Source organism: Mercenaria mercenaria, chromosome 9 (assembly GCF_021730395.1).
Source record: "Mercenaria mercenaria strain notata chromosome 9, MADL_Memer_1, whole genome shotgun sequence".
In the NCBI taxonomy this organism is placed as follows: domain Eukaryota; kingdom Metazoa; phylum Mollusca; class Bivalvia; order Venerida; family Veneridae; genus Mercenaria; species Mercenaria mercenaria.
The window spans coordinates 34220250-34236463 of NC_069369.1; the positions used below are offsets into that span (position 1 = coordinate 34220250).

Below are 16214 nucleotides of genomic sequence, written 5' to 3' on the forward strand. Positions count from 1 at the left end.
AACCAGTACTGAAAACCCTTTTTGGCAAGCTTTATCACGCCCATCGCCGCATAAGAAACGTTTGACTGAAAAGATGTAATTCCGATAAAATATATTACTGTGCAAAAAAAAAAAAAAAACACCCGATCACATGCGCTATTTCACAAGAAATTTCTTATTGGAAATTATTTTCCTTTCAAATATGATCACGTGCATCATTGCACAATGAATTTCTAATTCAAAATTTATTTCTTGTAAATATTATCATGAGCATAATTGCACAAAATTGTTTCTTTTTGCACAAGTATTCTGTTTTCAAACACGACCACGTTTGTCATTCTAAAAGAAATTTGATCCCGTGTTCATCATTGCAAAAGAAGTTTGTTTTTGAATTTTTTTTCAAATATGACAATGACGTACGCGTCTGCACAAGATTTGCAAATACATTCACGTGCATCATAACACAAAATATCTGTCGCCGAGAAATTTGTTTTTTCTGATTTTTTGTTCTTAGTATTTTTGTTGCTTTCTTTTATCACCATGACCACGTGCATCATATCACCAGGAATTCAACACTGATTTTTCTTTTCAAGTAAGATATCTTACATCTTTGCACAAGAGATATGATTACGTGCATCATTGCACTAGAAATATGATCACGTGCATCTTTGCACAAGACATTTGTAAATGAGAAAAAAAAAACGTTTTCTTTGAAATAACACCATATGCAACATTGCAACAAAATCTTGGTCGCTGCAAGTTCATAGTTTGCCTTCAACTCCATGTTCAGCGTTGCACAAATAACATGCAACTGAAAATTCATTGTTTTGTTGCAAATGTAATGACGTCTTTCACTGTAACAGACAGAAATCTGCAGCCAAAATTCTCGTTTGCTTTTTATTTATTTATTATTTTAAGATATGATCACGTTTTCCATTAAAGTAGACATATGGCCACGTCCATCTCTTCACCAGACATCTGCAACCATTAATCTGCAAACAAGACCACGCGTACCACTGCACTTGATTTTTATTTTTTTTGCACGTGCATGATTGCACACAATAGTAATTTTTTGTTTCCAAATTTTGACACGTGCATCCTGGCACATGAAAGATGATCGCACTCATCATTATACACAAGAACATTTACCGAAAAATGTTTGTTTTCAAGTACGATAACGTGCCCTTTTGCACAAGAAATCTAACTAAAACATTTGTTTTTAAATACAATAACGTGCTCTTTTGCACAAGGCATCTAACTAAAACATTTGTTTTCAAATACGATCACGTGCACTTTTCCACAAGAAATCTAATTAAAACATTTGTTTTCAAATACGATCACGTGTACTTTTGCACAAGAAATCTTACTCAAACATTTGTTTTCAAATACGACCAAATGCACTTTTGCACAAGAAATCTAACTAAAACACTTGTTTTCAAAAACAATAACATGCCCTTTTGCACAAGAAATCTAATTAAAACATTTGTTTTCAAATACGATCACGTGCACTTTTGCACAAGAAATCTAACTAAAATATTTGTTTACAAATACGATAACGTGCCCTTTTGCACAAGAAATCTAACTAAAACATTTGTTTTCAAATACGATCACGTGCACTTTTGCACAAGAAATCTAACTAAAATATTTGTTTTCAAATACAGTCACATGCACTTTTGCACAAGAAATCTATCTAATAACGTTTGTTTTCAAATACGATCACGTGCACTTTTGCACAATAAATCTAACTATTATTCGTTTCCAAATAAGATTATATGCACCTTTGCACAAAAAATATAACTAAATGACATTTATTTCAAATAAGATCATGCGCACCTTTGCACGAAATGTAATTTTCACAAGAAAATATAATTAATAACATTTGTTTTCAAATCAGATCACGTGCACCTTTGCATAAAAATATAATTAAATAACATTTGTTTCAAATGAGATCAGGCACATTTTGCACAAAAAGTAATTTGCGCAAGAAATATAACTAATAACATTTGTTTTCAAGTAAGATCACACGACAGACTATGCACTTTTGCACAAGAAATCTAACTAAAATATTTGTTTTCAAATACGATCATGTGCACTTTTGCACAAGAAATATATCTAAAATATTTGTTTTCAAATACGATCACGTGCACGTTGTACAAGAATTCTGACTAAAGCATTTGTTTTCAAATATGATCGTGTGCACTTTTGCGCAAGAAATATAACTAAAATATTTGTTTTCAAATACGATCACGTGCACTTTGCACAAGAATTCTAACTAAAACATTTGTTTTCAAATATGATCGCGTGCACTTTTGCACAAGAAATATAACTAATAACATTTCTTTTCAAATAAGATCGCGTGCACTTTTATGCAAAAAATATAACTAATAACATTGGTTTTCAAATAAGATCACGAGCATTTTAACACAAGAAATATATCTAATAACATTTATGTTCAAACAAGATCACGTGCACTTTTACACAAGAAATCTAACTGTTAACATTTATTTTCAAATAAGATCACGCGCACCTTTGCACAAAAAGTAATTTGCACAAGAAATGTAACTAATGTTACATTTGTTTTCAAATACGATCACGTGTACTTTGTATAAGAATTCTAAGAAAAACATATGTTTTCAAATATGATCGCGTGTACTCTGCACAAGTAATATAACTACAAACATTGTTCTTAAATAAGATCACATGCACTTGTGCGCAAGAAATATAACTATAATATTTGTTTTCAAATACGATCACGTGCACTTTGCACAAGAATTCTAACTAAAACATTTGTTTCCAAATAAGATCACGTGCACTTTCGCACAAGAAATATAACTATTAACATTGTTCTTAAATAAGATCGCGTGCACATTTACGCAAGAAATATAACTAATAACATTTGTTTTCAAATAAGATCACGTGCATTTTCGCATAAGAAATATAACTAATAACATTTATGTTCAAACAAGATCACGTGCACTTTTGCACAAAAAATCTAACTGTTAACATTTATTTTCAAATAAGATCACGCGCACCTTTGCACAAAAAGTAATTTGCACAAGAAATGTAACTAATAACATTTGTTTTCAAATACGATCACGTGTACTTTGTGTAAGAATTCTAAGAAAAATGTTTGTTTTCAAATATGGTCGCGTGTACTCTGCACAAGTAATATAGCTACTAACATTGTTCTTAAATAAGATCACGTGCACTTTTGCACAAGAAATGTAACTAAAACATTTGTTTTCAAAAACGATCACTTGCATTGTGCACAAGAATTCTTACTAAAACATTTGTTTTCAAATATGATTGCGTGCACTTTGTACAAGAAATATAACTAATGACATTTGTTTTTAAATAAGATCACGTGCACTTTTGCACAATAAATATAACTACTAAGATTGTTCTAAAATAAGATCGCGTGCACTTTTACATAAGAAATATAACTAATAACATTTGTTTTCAAATAATGGCAAATGCACTTTTGCACAGACATATAACTATACATTTCTCAATAAAGAACTCATTGCACAAAAATAACAAAATTGTCTTCAAATAAGATCACGTGCATTTTCGCACAATAAATATATCTATTAACATTTGTTTTCAAACAAGATCACGTGCATCTTTGCATAAGAACTATAACTAATACAATTATCTTCAAATAAGATCTTGTGCTCCTTTGTATAAGAAATCTAACTCTTAACATTTCTTTTTAAATACGATCACGTGCACCTTTTGCACAAGAAATATATCAAATAACATTTACTTTAAAAAAAATAACGTTCGCACAAGAAAATAGCTAATAACATTTGTTTTCAAACAAGATCACGAGCACTTTTGTACAAGAAATATAACTGATAACATTTGTTTTGTTTTTTTTTTGATAAGATCATGTGCATCTTTGCACAATAACTATACCTAATAACATTTGTTTTCAAACAAGATCACGTGCATCTTTGCACAAGACATATAACTACTAGCATTTCTTCTCAAATAAATTTGTGTGTACCTTTGCATATAAAAAATAAAACTGTTATCAAATAAAATCACGTGCTCCTTTGTACAAGAAATCTAGCTAAAACATTTGTTTTCAAACAAGATCACGTGCACTTTTTGCACAAGAAATATATCTAATAACATTTGTTTTCATACAAGATCACGAGCACCTTTGTACAAGAAATATAACTATTAACATTTGTTTTCAAATAAGATGACGTGCATTATTGCAAAAGAAATGATAGGATTACGAAAACCATTGTACAAAATAACTAAGCAATGTTTGCCCCAAACAAAAGCAGGTATATATCAGTGCACTTGAAATTTGTTTTCAGAAAAGAAATGAACACGTACATCATAGCACAAGAAATTATGATCAGGCTCATCTTTGCCCAAGAAATGTAACTGAAAAACATTTGTATGAAAGTAAGATCACATGCAACACTGCACAATAAATTTGAAATTGATTTTTGTTGTTTTTGTTGTTTCGCAGATATGGCCACGTGCATCATTGCACAAAAATTTACAAACAATTTCATGTGTACCATTACCCAAGAAATTTGCTACTGCGAAATTAATTCGTATCTTCCTTTCTATGCAACCAGCTCTCCCTGAGTTATGTCATTAAGCTTTGATTTACTTGACCCTTGTTTGTTTATGCAAGTGGCTGTGACTGTATTATCTGTAAATATCAAACATATCTTTACAAAAAAAACTGTAATGCTATTGAAAACTGCCAAACTGCCCTAAGCTCTAGGTGATTCCTGTTTATATCCCATTGACCAATTCATTTACAGTATTCCAACCCTCTAGGGAAGATTCTGTGAACAGTGAAAAGTATGGAGTACTGCAGGGACAGCAAATGTTTCAGCAAAAACCCAACTATTTTCTGCATTGTTCCGCCACATTTACGCTTTAATAAGCATCTTTAAGATTGCAGCTTTGCTAAGTATAAACATGGTTTCATCAGTAAAATAGCAGATTTGAGCGTTTCCATTTTAAAATGTTTCGAATCAATATATTCATTTAATCTTTAAGATCAACAGAACTAAACCGTCTTTTATATACCTGATAAACACATTTGAATATCTAAAATCCGGAGTTTTTTTGTTTTTGTTTTTTTAATACATGATCATGGGCATCATTTCGCAAAAATTCTGTCATTGATACTTTTCCCTGTCAAATAAGATCTCCTTGCACGAAAAAATGTGATCACGTGCATCCTTGCACAAGAAATTTATAACTGAAAAACGTCATTTTCCAAACTTGACCACACGTATAATTTTATTCCTTTTAATACTTCCTATCACGTGTTTCCATGCTGACAAAACCATACCACAGGATTTAATTGGTTTATTTTATCCTTTGCACCCATAACATAATAAATATTTTTGGTATTTTGGCATCTTAGCACACAAAAAAACTACAACAACACAACAAGCACTGACAACAGTTTTGAGTCCTTAACAAAACACCAAAATACAGATGTCCCTACATCACTTTTACTTGAATATCCTTCACTTGCAACTGTAACACCGTCTTTCAGGCAAAGATTCAATTAAATACGTAAATCACCTCAGACTGCCAATAACATTATATACCACCAGTTACACGTGCGACAACACAAATAAACTTCACGGTTTTGATCGCCACATAGCATTCTTTATATTGCGTTGTTAAAAAAAAGTAATTAAAAGAAAAAACTACTTTCTGTACATAATAATTCCATTTACCTGTGCCAGTAGCACTACCAACCTTCGTTACCTAATTCTAGTAGCATACTCTAGTAACATTTTGAACAATTTCTACTTGTTGCAGTGTACATTCAGACTATTTTCTAACAATTTTCAATTTGTTTATATTTCAGTAACAAAAAAATGGCTATGCTTCCAGTAAATATAACAGAAACTATGAGGGAAAAACTCAAGTTGACAGTCTATCATGGCAACAAACTCTTTTTAATACATTGATCTACCAGTTATATGTGCTAGTTCATGAAATTGAATATACACGTATATTATATACAGTATAACTTACATTCTCTACAACTGTGATTAAATCTCGTCGACACTGCACATCACAGTACGTGCATTTCACTTTTACGATTTCCAAGTTATTTAAACATTTTGTGCATTAGACTACTTTCAAAACACCAACTGAAAAACCAAACATAACAATTCAGTTCTGACAAATAAAAGAAATATTTGATATCAGACCTCTCGTCAGTCACTTTACTCTCATATATTACAATTTTTAATCACTAATCTTTAGCATCTCATATTAGTCTGGTTGCAATAATGAAGAAAATAAACATACCGGTTCGATCCACTTTTCCTTATTCCTATCACCTCTCATCGTCTACCTTACCTTTTACTTTTCCATACATATTTAATACATACATATTTAATTTCATCACTATGTTTATATGTATATCCATTGCTACTCTTTTGAAATCAAGAAAAGAGAGACAACGTATTATTGTCCAAGACAATTGTTATGTCTAACATTATATTGTATCAGCTACATTAACAACGATGCTGCTGCATGCATGTCCAGTAAACAACTGACCAAGTGGCTTATCATAATCGGGGCACATAGAGGGCACTTGAAATAGTCTCTGATAAGATGTTGCAAATGTAAGACTTTTGTTATATTACAAAATTCACGTACTAGATTAGCGATAGACTAGCCACTAGACTGATCATATATATATTTCAACATTTTTCCCCTTTTGTCTAATTCCATTTCATAGAGACAAAAGCCAATTTATTTTAGAGATTTTGACAGAGGAATAATGCTAAAATTATCATATATGATATTGGACATAGGATATAGGCTGGCACAGTTCACTTCACTCAATTATAAAAATGTAAAAATTTATATCAAAGCCTAGGAGCTAGTCCAGATAAGCAAAGTCATACATTTTATTTTCTTTGGTGAACGAGCTAATGTGTGGCGGCCGTAAAATATCGCCCCGACTTCTTCTCAGTGTTGTTACATTTTCTGGTTCTTTCAATTCATTTAGATTTGAAGATTGAATACTGTTTAATCCGGTGCTAGGGGGGCGTGGGCAGTGTTGCATTTTCCATTACTGCTCCTGAACAGACTCAATCAAACCGAGATTGCTATTTTCACTGTTTGTCTTGTTTTCGGTGCTTCCGAGGGATCTACATTTCAGAATTAATTTAGTTAGACACAAAATTAAAATCTACAGTATGTGAGGGTTATATTTCAGTATTGACATTACAAAACGTGTTATACAAACTTATTTTATTCCCCACTGACAGTGGTCGAGACGAAATGCAATGACTTGGGTCAAGTAGCTTCTTGTTTGAAAACTGAATAAAAAAGAACTAGACAAATGGTTTGTAAAAGTAATCAATTTCACTTGATGAAGTAGACTACTCAGACCGTGTAAAATATATATCTTTAGCGTCCTTCTTAATTTTCCATAACAAAGGTAATTGGAAACAAATATTAAGAAAGAAAGACAATGGGTTCTACTTCAAAGTTAAGAAGGATTGGCAGCAATAAAGTTCCCAGACTAAAGAACCCATCCCTGACCTGCAAACGGTTGGTCCCTCTATAACACTTAACGTTTGAATGAACGAAAAATTCGTTCTGATAAGGTTACATATCAGTCTATATAGCGATTTGCCGAAACACCAGCACTTTGAATTTAAAGTCAGACTTTTAAGATTTCTCCAATGAACTAGAAGGTGAGAATGTTCATTAAAGACGACGTTCTTCTGTCAACTTTTGATATGATACCAAATCTATACCTTCGCTAGTAGAAATTCAACCTTCAAGTTACTTGTTATTATCTACTTTCTGTAGACCTTTGACAATTACCCACCTTATTAGCTTATAGTTCTGAAAATTGGATCCAAAATAGATTTTGGCAGACTGTTATTACGACTAAAATTAAACAATTCTTGCGTCATTTTTGAACGCAACAAGAATAGCAAGGTCGATTGCATAATCTTGTTTGGAAGTTACGATCTTATTAAACTTAATATTTTAAGAGAAAAATAGCTATGCCAAAATTTGTATTTATAATTTCATTACTAAAGTGAATGTAATACATTTTGGCTGCCCCTCGTTTTCCACAGGCAGTGAGATTGCAATGGTTATTTGAATTGCATATGTAACACAAGTGAAAACGCTGGACAAATTTATGCTTCATAACAAGTTTTGACCTTGAATTCGCGGTAAACATTTTGTGTCTTAAGATAAAATTACCTAAATTGTTTTCTTTTTTAATTATTCCAGATAAATTTAATCTATTACCATCATAGTAATTAATCTGGATCTGATACTTCTATCCTGATAAGAGAAAATGATATACTGATTTTGCTTTTAAATTTGAGATAACAAAAACATAGAACAGGGGAATAACCGATATAGTTTCATCAGGAAGTTCTTCACGTTTGAATAACAGTAGGAAAAGGGCATTTATCTGAAAACTTAGAATATTGCCTGGTAAGCGTTATACCATTGCTTAAATTTTACCTGGAGTCTATTACATCCCTTTTATCAAGTGTAAAACAGACAGGACAACAGACAGGCTTTCATGCAAAACAGTTCAAAAGGTGAACGTAAAAAGCAGCACATATACCTATATATTTCATTTTGCAACATGATTGAAAATAGTTTAATCCTCTTTTTTGAAAATGTATCTTTATAATCTATATTGTGAAACGTTTTCTGTACGTGAATATGTCACCAAAAGAGCGATTGTCCCAAAGTAGGCAATGGTGAAAAGTGTATTAGTTACAGTAAGCAGGTCTATTTCTTCTTTCTTTTTCGGAGTGGCGTTAGATTTTATCTCTCAAGCCTCTACTCCACAGAAGGAAGGAGGAATACTGTCTCACTTTCTACACCAGACTTAATCTGTTTTAAGTGTATCTATATATACATGTAATATATACTTAAAGTTTGAAATATGACATTATTCTTATATGCGAGAATCCTAAACCCCAAGCGAAGTTTCGAACCCACAACGGTTAGGGGTAAGTACTTTAGAGCTAGCGACCTAAACAAAGCGAGCATGTAGGTCCCTTTAGTTAGTAGTACAAAACCAAAAGCACGGCTCACGCGCATGAAGAAGCAAAGTCCCAAAATCGTTTTCTGCTTTGTCCAAATTCCAATTAGATACACATTTTTATCTTCATTTCGCATCAATTATATGAACTTATTTAGCAGACCATAGGCTGTATTGGATCATGAAACGCTTTCAATGATTTCAGACTCAACAACTTTCAAACTTATGTCACTCTATAAAGTACATCAGTTGGTGCCTCATAGTTAACTATTAGCGACCGTTTACGTTCGAGCGTACTATAATTATCACTGCAATTTTAGCGTAATTTACTATAATATAGTATTTGCTCGAGTGTGACGTTTTTCTGAGAATCGTCGTGAAATTTAAATTGTTCATCAATACACGTTCCATTATCAGCGGATGTACTGATTTTAATCGCAAATTTTGCTGTATACTTTAATATTACAGGAAAACTTAATCTTGTTCAATAATTAATGAATTATGGAATTAAAAACTTATACATTAGATACGACAATCAAGGGCTAAAAATATTAATATGTAGATCAGCGCAGTGGTTCTTCTGTTGAAATGCCATGAGGTTTTTTATTCTTAGGTTATGTAAATATGTGTACGTAAATAAGTAAGTCTCGATCGAGGCAGGTAAACTGTCAAAGAATAAATATATTTGTTATCTCACTGATTGTCTTTTTATAATCTATAATATTTTTAATTTTATCATTATTGTTTTTTATTCCTCAAAGATAGTTACACTTTCACAGCTGAACTTATAACTTATATCATCATGACTGTCAGTTTGTGTATATTAGCCATGTAACGTTTAGTTGTCGTTGTGCCTACGAACGGATCAGTCATGCAATTTTAAAGAATCTATTATAATTTATATATTTAACTTCGAACGGAAACACTTACCTTTTTTACTTTCTTCAAAGCTCCTTTTGATTTTTTGGCATCCATAACTTGATGTTTTCATATGAATTATTTTGTCAGTTTGTATGCACACAGAAGCACATATATCTTCGTTAGTTATAAATGTTTGACACCAATAATGACTTAATCCGATAACTTGCGGAACAAAATTTTATGCAATTAATGTCAGTCCATTTTCTTCTGAGAGAGCACAGCAATAAAAATCATAGTTGCTGCTTACCGTTATAAAAGAAAGTGTGCTTTAATGTAAGTCGCCTCGTAATCAGAACCAAGATCAATGCTTCTCCCTGTTCAGAGCTTTAGTGCAATATTGGATATACCATGTGCTTAGAAAACTATTGGTATAAGGATATCGTTATTTTAACTCTGAATTTGATACTTAGGGTACTTTGTTCAGGCAATCACTGTCAGTAGCTATATCGCAAACGCATAGTCTCTATTTAAGGACTTTTTACATATTGTCCTGCGTAATGTGTATTTTTTAATTCACAAAATAAGCATAACATTACTAAGAAAGATTACGATTAATCCAGAGAAAGATAAAGTATCGATAAGTAGTGGACGTTTCATTCCACCTATTTATTTCTAATCATTCTTCCTTTTTGGAGCCTTTTCACTTTGATCAGGTAGCAGTCTGTTACAAGTATATGTATATTCAAACGGCTTAAAACGTATGTGGCAGAGAGTGGTGTATTAGTGTATTTCAGCAGCAGTAAACTTAAAACGTGTGCGGCAGAATATGTCATATTTGTGTATTTCAGCAGGGATACACTTGAATCGTATGCGACAGAATGTGTTATATGTGCGTTTTTCAGTAGCGGTACACTTAATACGTGTGCGACAGAATGTGTTGCATTTGTGTATTTCAGCAGTGGTAAACCTAAAGCATGTGCGACATTGTATGTTGTATTTGTGTATTTTGCTAAACTTAAAACGTGTGTGGCAGATTATGTTGTATCTGCGTATTTCAGCAGCGGTAAACTTAAAACGTGTGCGGCAAAATGTGTTGTATTTGAGCATTTAACTAGGTGTACACTTAAAACATGTGCTATATTTGCGCATTTAACTTGAAACTTGTTTCGTTTTATATTTAAGACTGAAAACGTAAAGAAACAAAATACAAAACAAATTAATTACGAGTAATTAAATTTGTGCCGTGGCACTTTTTTAGCTTAATACGATGTATGTAAATATTAATCGACAAAATAAAAACAATGGTTGCCAATAATTCAGTTATTCATTTAAACTCGACCTAAGAAAAGGTAGAGCTATTGAACTCAACAGTGCGTCGGAGTTTGCGTCCCGATCTGTTGAAGTTTTTTTTATGTAAGCTAGTATCTTAGAACCCACATGATGAAATGAATTGAAACTTCACACACTTACTCACTGTGACAAACAGGCTTACAATGTACAGGTTCCATAACTCCATTTTGCTTTTTAACAAAATTATGACCCTTTTTCGACTTTTTTGTCAAGCTTTTGTTTGTGAGCTGATTTCTCAGTACGCACTGGCGGGAATGGATTGAAACTTCACACACATGTTCACTGTGATGATCAGACATACTGTGTACAGGTTCCATATAACATAACTCTACTTTGCATTTTTACAAATTTTGCCCCTTTTGTTCAATTAGCAACTATTGGTTAAGTTTTTGTAGGTAAGATTGTATCTCAGAACCCACACATGGGCATGGATTGAAACTTCACACACTTGTCCATGATCCGACATGCACTGTACAGGGTTCAATACTCTGCATTATTACATAAAAAATACTATGCTCCTTTTTCGAATTGGCAACTTTTGGTTTAGTTTTCTATGTAAGCTGCTAGCTCAGTAATCGCTGATGGGAACGGGTTTAAACTTCACACACTTGTCCAATGTGTTGAACTGACATACATTGTACAGGTTCAATAACGCTGTTTTACATTTTTACAAAAGAATGCCTTTTATATTAATTTGACAAGGCTATTGATTAGCCGAGTGTTGCTGTCGTTAATCTCAGTAACATGACTGAGAAAGAAAAAGGGAGAAATTACTTTACTTTTATTTTGTCTTATTTAAAAAAACTACCGAAACCATTCCTTCCTTTTTACTGTAATATGAATTTAACAAGATATAGCTGTTACTCAGTTGTGACGTTATTGATATCTGAAAAAAGTTAAATATGAATGTTGTAACAATATAAAAAAAATGATATGTAATAATGTGCATTTACACAGGCAGAAAAAGTCACGCTAGATTATACGCACATTGATTTCCGCCGAATACCATTTGTCTCTTAAGCATTGAGGCGGTCGTACCATGTCTTTTTGCAGGAGCACTAAAGGAATGATTAGACTTAATGTTGTCATATTATCTGGCAGGCTCGTTTAGGGTCATGAAAAACAATTCAGGACAGCCTTATTACAAAATTATACTTAAACCGATGCTAAGAGGGGTAGACAGACATTTATAATATTCGTCTGAATATTTTTATACAACGTACCTATTTTAATCTGTAATTTATATAAATGCAATTGTTTAGTATAACAGTTCCATTACATTCCTTGGATGATTCACTTAAGCACTACTCTATAGTATAACAACACTCTTTGATACAAAATCTGATTATGAAAGCAAAACAGTAGTGAAATCAAGCCATACGAGTACGTTAATTACTACATATCTCAAATTGCAACCTATCATGTAACTTTTAAACTCAACATAAGCTGCTTGATTTATAATAATGATCTATTGCATGCATTCATGGCTGCGATGTGGGTGTGCTGCACTTTCAATGGCAGCTCATGGACATACTTAGTTAAACCAAGTTTGCCCTTACAGTTTGTATTTATCGTGGTTAAGTTCTATGCTTTGGAAAGACCTTATTTTGGAAAAACAACTCGCTCTCCGTTCCTAGGGTATCTGTTACTTCTTCTGTTTAATGCATTTTGTTAGATTTATGTTACCAAAAGTCTGAATTTCTGAGTCACTGACTGGAAGTATTTTAATGACCATAAAAACAACAACAACAACACACAAATACAAACAAAAAAAAAACAAATCTAAAGATTCGTACTTTCCTAGCATCAAGACAGTGTATGAATAATAAATACTCCTGCAAAGAACTTTCGTCATAAGCCTTTCTCTAAAAATAACTAGCACATATAGTAAATAATTCAATATTGGTTTGCTGTACCGCTTTAAGCACCGATATAATGTTCCTCCTACAACTGTGCATATATAGTCATTTAGCTGACAACATCGTTTTAGTCATGTCATTCCTCTTATGTTTTTTTATGTTTTGTAATGACTGTTTAGTGAATTGACTTCTCGATTATGTCATTTTTAAGAAAGAAGAGCCAGTCAAACGCCATGCCGTTAATAATTGACAAACTAATCACATGTCGTGGTTACGATGCATTGGATGGTAGCTGTAAAAGCTTTAAATGGAAGCATTATCTGTAAAAGGAAATGTTTGAGTGGAACATTTGACATTTATAACGTAGTTGAGCCAGATACACTTGCCTAACGTTTCCCATTTAAGCATTGAGCCAGATACACTTGCCTAACGTTTCCCATTGAAGCATTGAGCCAGATACACTAACGTTTCGCATTGAAGCAAATTTTTACAGCGGTTAAAAGTTTATTCATGCAAGGGAATGTTTAAAGTATCTGTAACGATCAATATGGAGCGGCAAAGGAAAAACTGTCAGGAAGAAAGCATTAATTACACAAGAGTGAAGTGTTCCTATAAATCTTGATAATAAAAGCAGTAGAGCTACTCGGCGATACTAGTGTGTTCAACTGAAAGTGTTAAAATAATTAACTGTACAATGAAAATTTCTTGAGCACATGAAATATACAAGTATATAATAGAGTTCCGCTTAAGCCCGAGATATGGGGCGTGATGGTTGAGGATTATTTCATTTTCCCTCATGAAAAGATTCATCGAACCGAAATACCATTAGGTTTATAACAACATGAAATAAAATATGAATACTTTTCACTTTTATTAATCTTTTTACGAATTTACATCAAACTTTACCTGTCCAGATCATTATGTATATTGCAAACCAAATGATAAAGTAACGTCAAATTAAACGACTGACCTTGTTTTCTAATCGTTTATATAAGATGCAACGTTCATTTATCATTTAGAATTGTTATTGATATATAATTTTGAAAGGTAAAATTCCTACCTTCAACTTACTGTAAGGTTTTACAAATGATGAACGCTCAGATGAATGCACAGGGTTGTAAATATAGCAAAAATTTATAAGGTCGTTTGTATTAATTTACAGTATTACAATTATCGTAAATATTTCTGCCACCCTTGTAATTGATTTTGTCGCGCAATTAAACAGTTTAAACTCCCAAAATAGTATTTTGCTATTGCCCGTATATGTTTGTTTACATTATCGGTATGTTTCATTTTGCCTATGCATTTTTGTGTATTCACCTCTACGTTTTTTCGGCGACGCCGTCTAAATTCGTTTTCGTTACCTATGCCACGTGATTTCAGTTTGCAAATCAAACTACTTGATAACGCATTATAGATAATTCATCAAAATGGAAGATTTATGCAACACTCTGCCTGATTGGACGAGAGTGTCAATTTCTTTCACTCTGTTGATTGTGCTACGCTGAGTGAAATGTAGACAAAGCGTTTATCCTAAACGACGCTGTTCACAGTTTTAAAGCTAACTTTGGCTCAGTATATTTAGCAAGAATATTGATATACCTCAAAATGATAAGTAAGTTTAATAAATATGATAAAAACCTGTTCAAATACCAACATATATCAAATTAAAGAATGAGCTGAATACGGTCTGCGTATCACATGAATAAGGGTGTGATAAGAGTCTTTTATGTAGAGAAGTGCTTTTTAAAAGATTTTCCTTGTTACAATTGTCGTCTGTATATGAAAATGTTTCTTGCTTTTGTGACTTATTCAGATTGCATATTAAAATGAGTACTTGTTTGCTTTGATATATTTGTTATAAATTATTTAACTGATTTATTATATATGAATATATTTCTTTAGTATGGTATGCAAATATTGAACTCAGTTGAAATCTGTTTTATTATATATATGCTATATAATGACTGAATGTCATTACTCTGAAATGAAGGTACACTGTATACAGTTTATCTATGCGATATGACTACGGTCAAACTTTGCTTATGAAACAGAAATATTGAAATAATTACAATTGTATGTTTTGCTTGACCTTCACTTTTTTATAGGTGTGACGTCATTGTCCAAAGATTCATGAATAGCGAATATGCTATTTGTTAATGCGGGATCAGTTGGCCTATTTTAGAAATAAATAAAAATAATAAATAAAAAAATCCTTTCATTTTTTTTCTCATGTATTCTAATCAAACTTGATCTGTAACATCTTTATTAGGCCCGCAGCCAACTTTGTTCAGCTGGGACATTTAACCCATTTTAGGGGTTGCTAGAGCTAAAACTAGAAATGCCTTTATACAGCGTCTCATGAACAGCTTGGTGGATCTTTGTCATACTTGGTCTGGAGCATCATTATAAGGTCCTCTTCCAAATTTATTTATATAGGAACTTGGGCCCTATTAGGGACCACTATAGCTAAAAGTAGATATGCCTTTCTTCGCATTAACCACTAAAATGTAATGGATTTTTATCAAACTCGATGTGTAACAATATCGTAAGGTCTCCTGCTTTTTGTTTCAAATGGGGATAGGGACCAATTTAGCTAAAAATATAAACACGTTTAATGACCTCTTCTCATGAACCGCTTCATGAATCTTCATCAAAATACTGCTGTAATTATTCGTCTAAGGACAAACGAAACAAAAGTGCAACCCTACGAAACCACTGCGAAAAATTAAAAGAGAACCATTTAAATTGTTAAAGTGCGGTGTTTAGTTTTGCAATTTGAAAAATGTTAGATGAAAGATGAATGTTAGATGAAAAATTCATAAACTTCTTTCCTTATTACAATTCGCCGACCATCATTTTTAAAGATGTTTCTTGTTTCTCTTTTTGAGGCGCTTGATTTATTGTGAAATGAGTCTTTATCATACCTGCACCGTCTGTTACCGAACGAGTACTAAACATCTAGAATATTTACTTCATTCTTGATAACAAAAGCATCTCAGACCCTTTTCTCATTTTAAAACAATAGTTTTATAATGTGCAAGGATACTTGGTAGAACGTCATATGTAAATGTACAAACTTTAAACAACATGTCATTTCATCCAAACGCACTTTTTGTCACAAT

At 32.3% G+C, this 16214-nt stretch overlaps 1 protein-coding gene across 2 annotated transcripts in view; it reads right to left on the minus strand.

The window, feature by feature from the left end:
- LOC123546893 (guanine nucleotide-binding protein G(i) subunit alpha-3-like) overlaps positions 1–16214 on the minus strand; it is a 101851-nt gene that overhangs the window by 73857 nt on the left and 11780 nt on the right. Inside the window, exon 1 of one of the 2 annotated variants that reach the window (XM_045333528.2) lies at positions 9950–10211. The exons of the other annotated variant lie outside the window; for it this stretch is intronic. Within the exon in view, the coding sequence (XP_045189463.2) occupies positions 9950–9994 (45 nt within the window). The 5' untranslated portion in view covers positions 9995–10211. Of the gene's footprint in view, positions 1–9949; positions 10212–16214 lie in introns of those variants that run through there. 2 annotated transcript variants of the gene reach the window in all.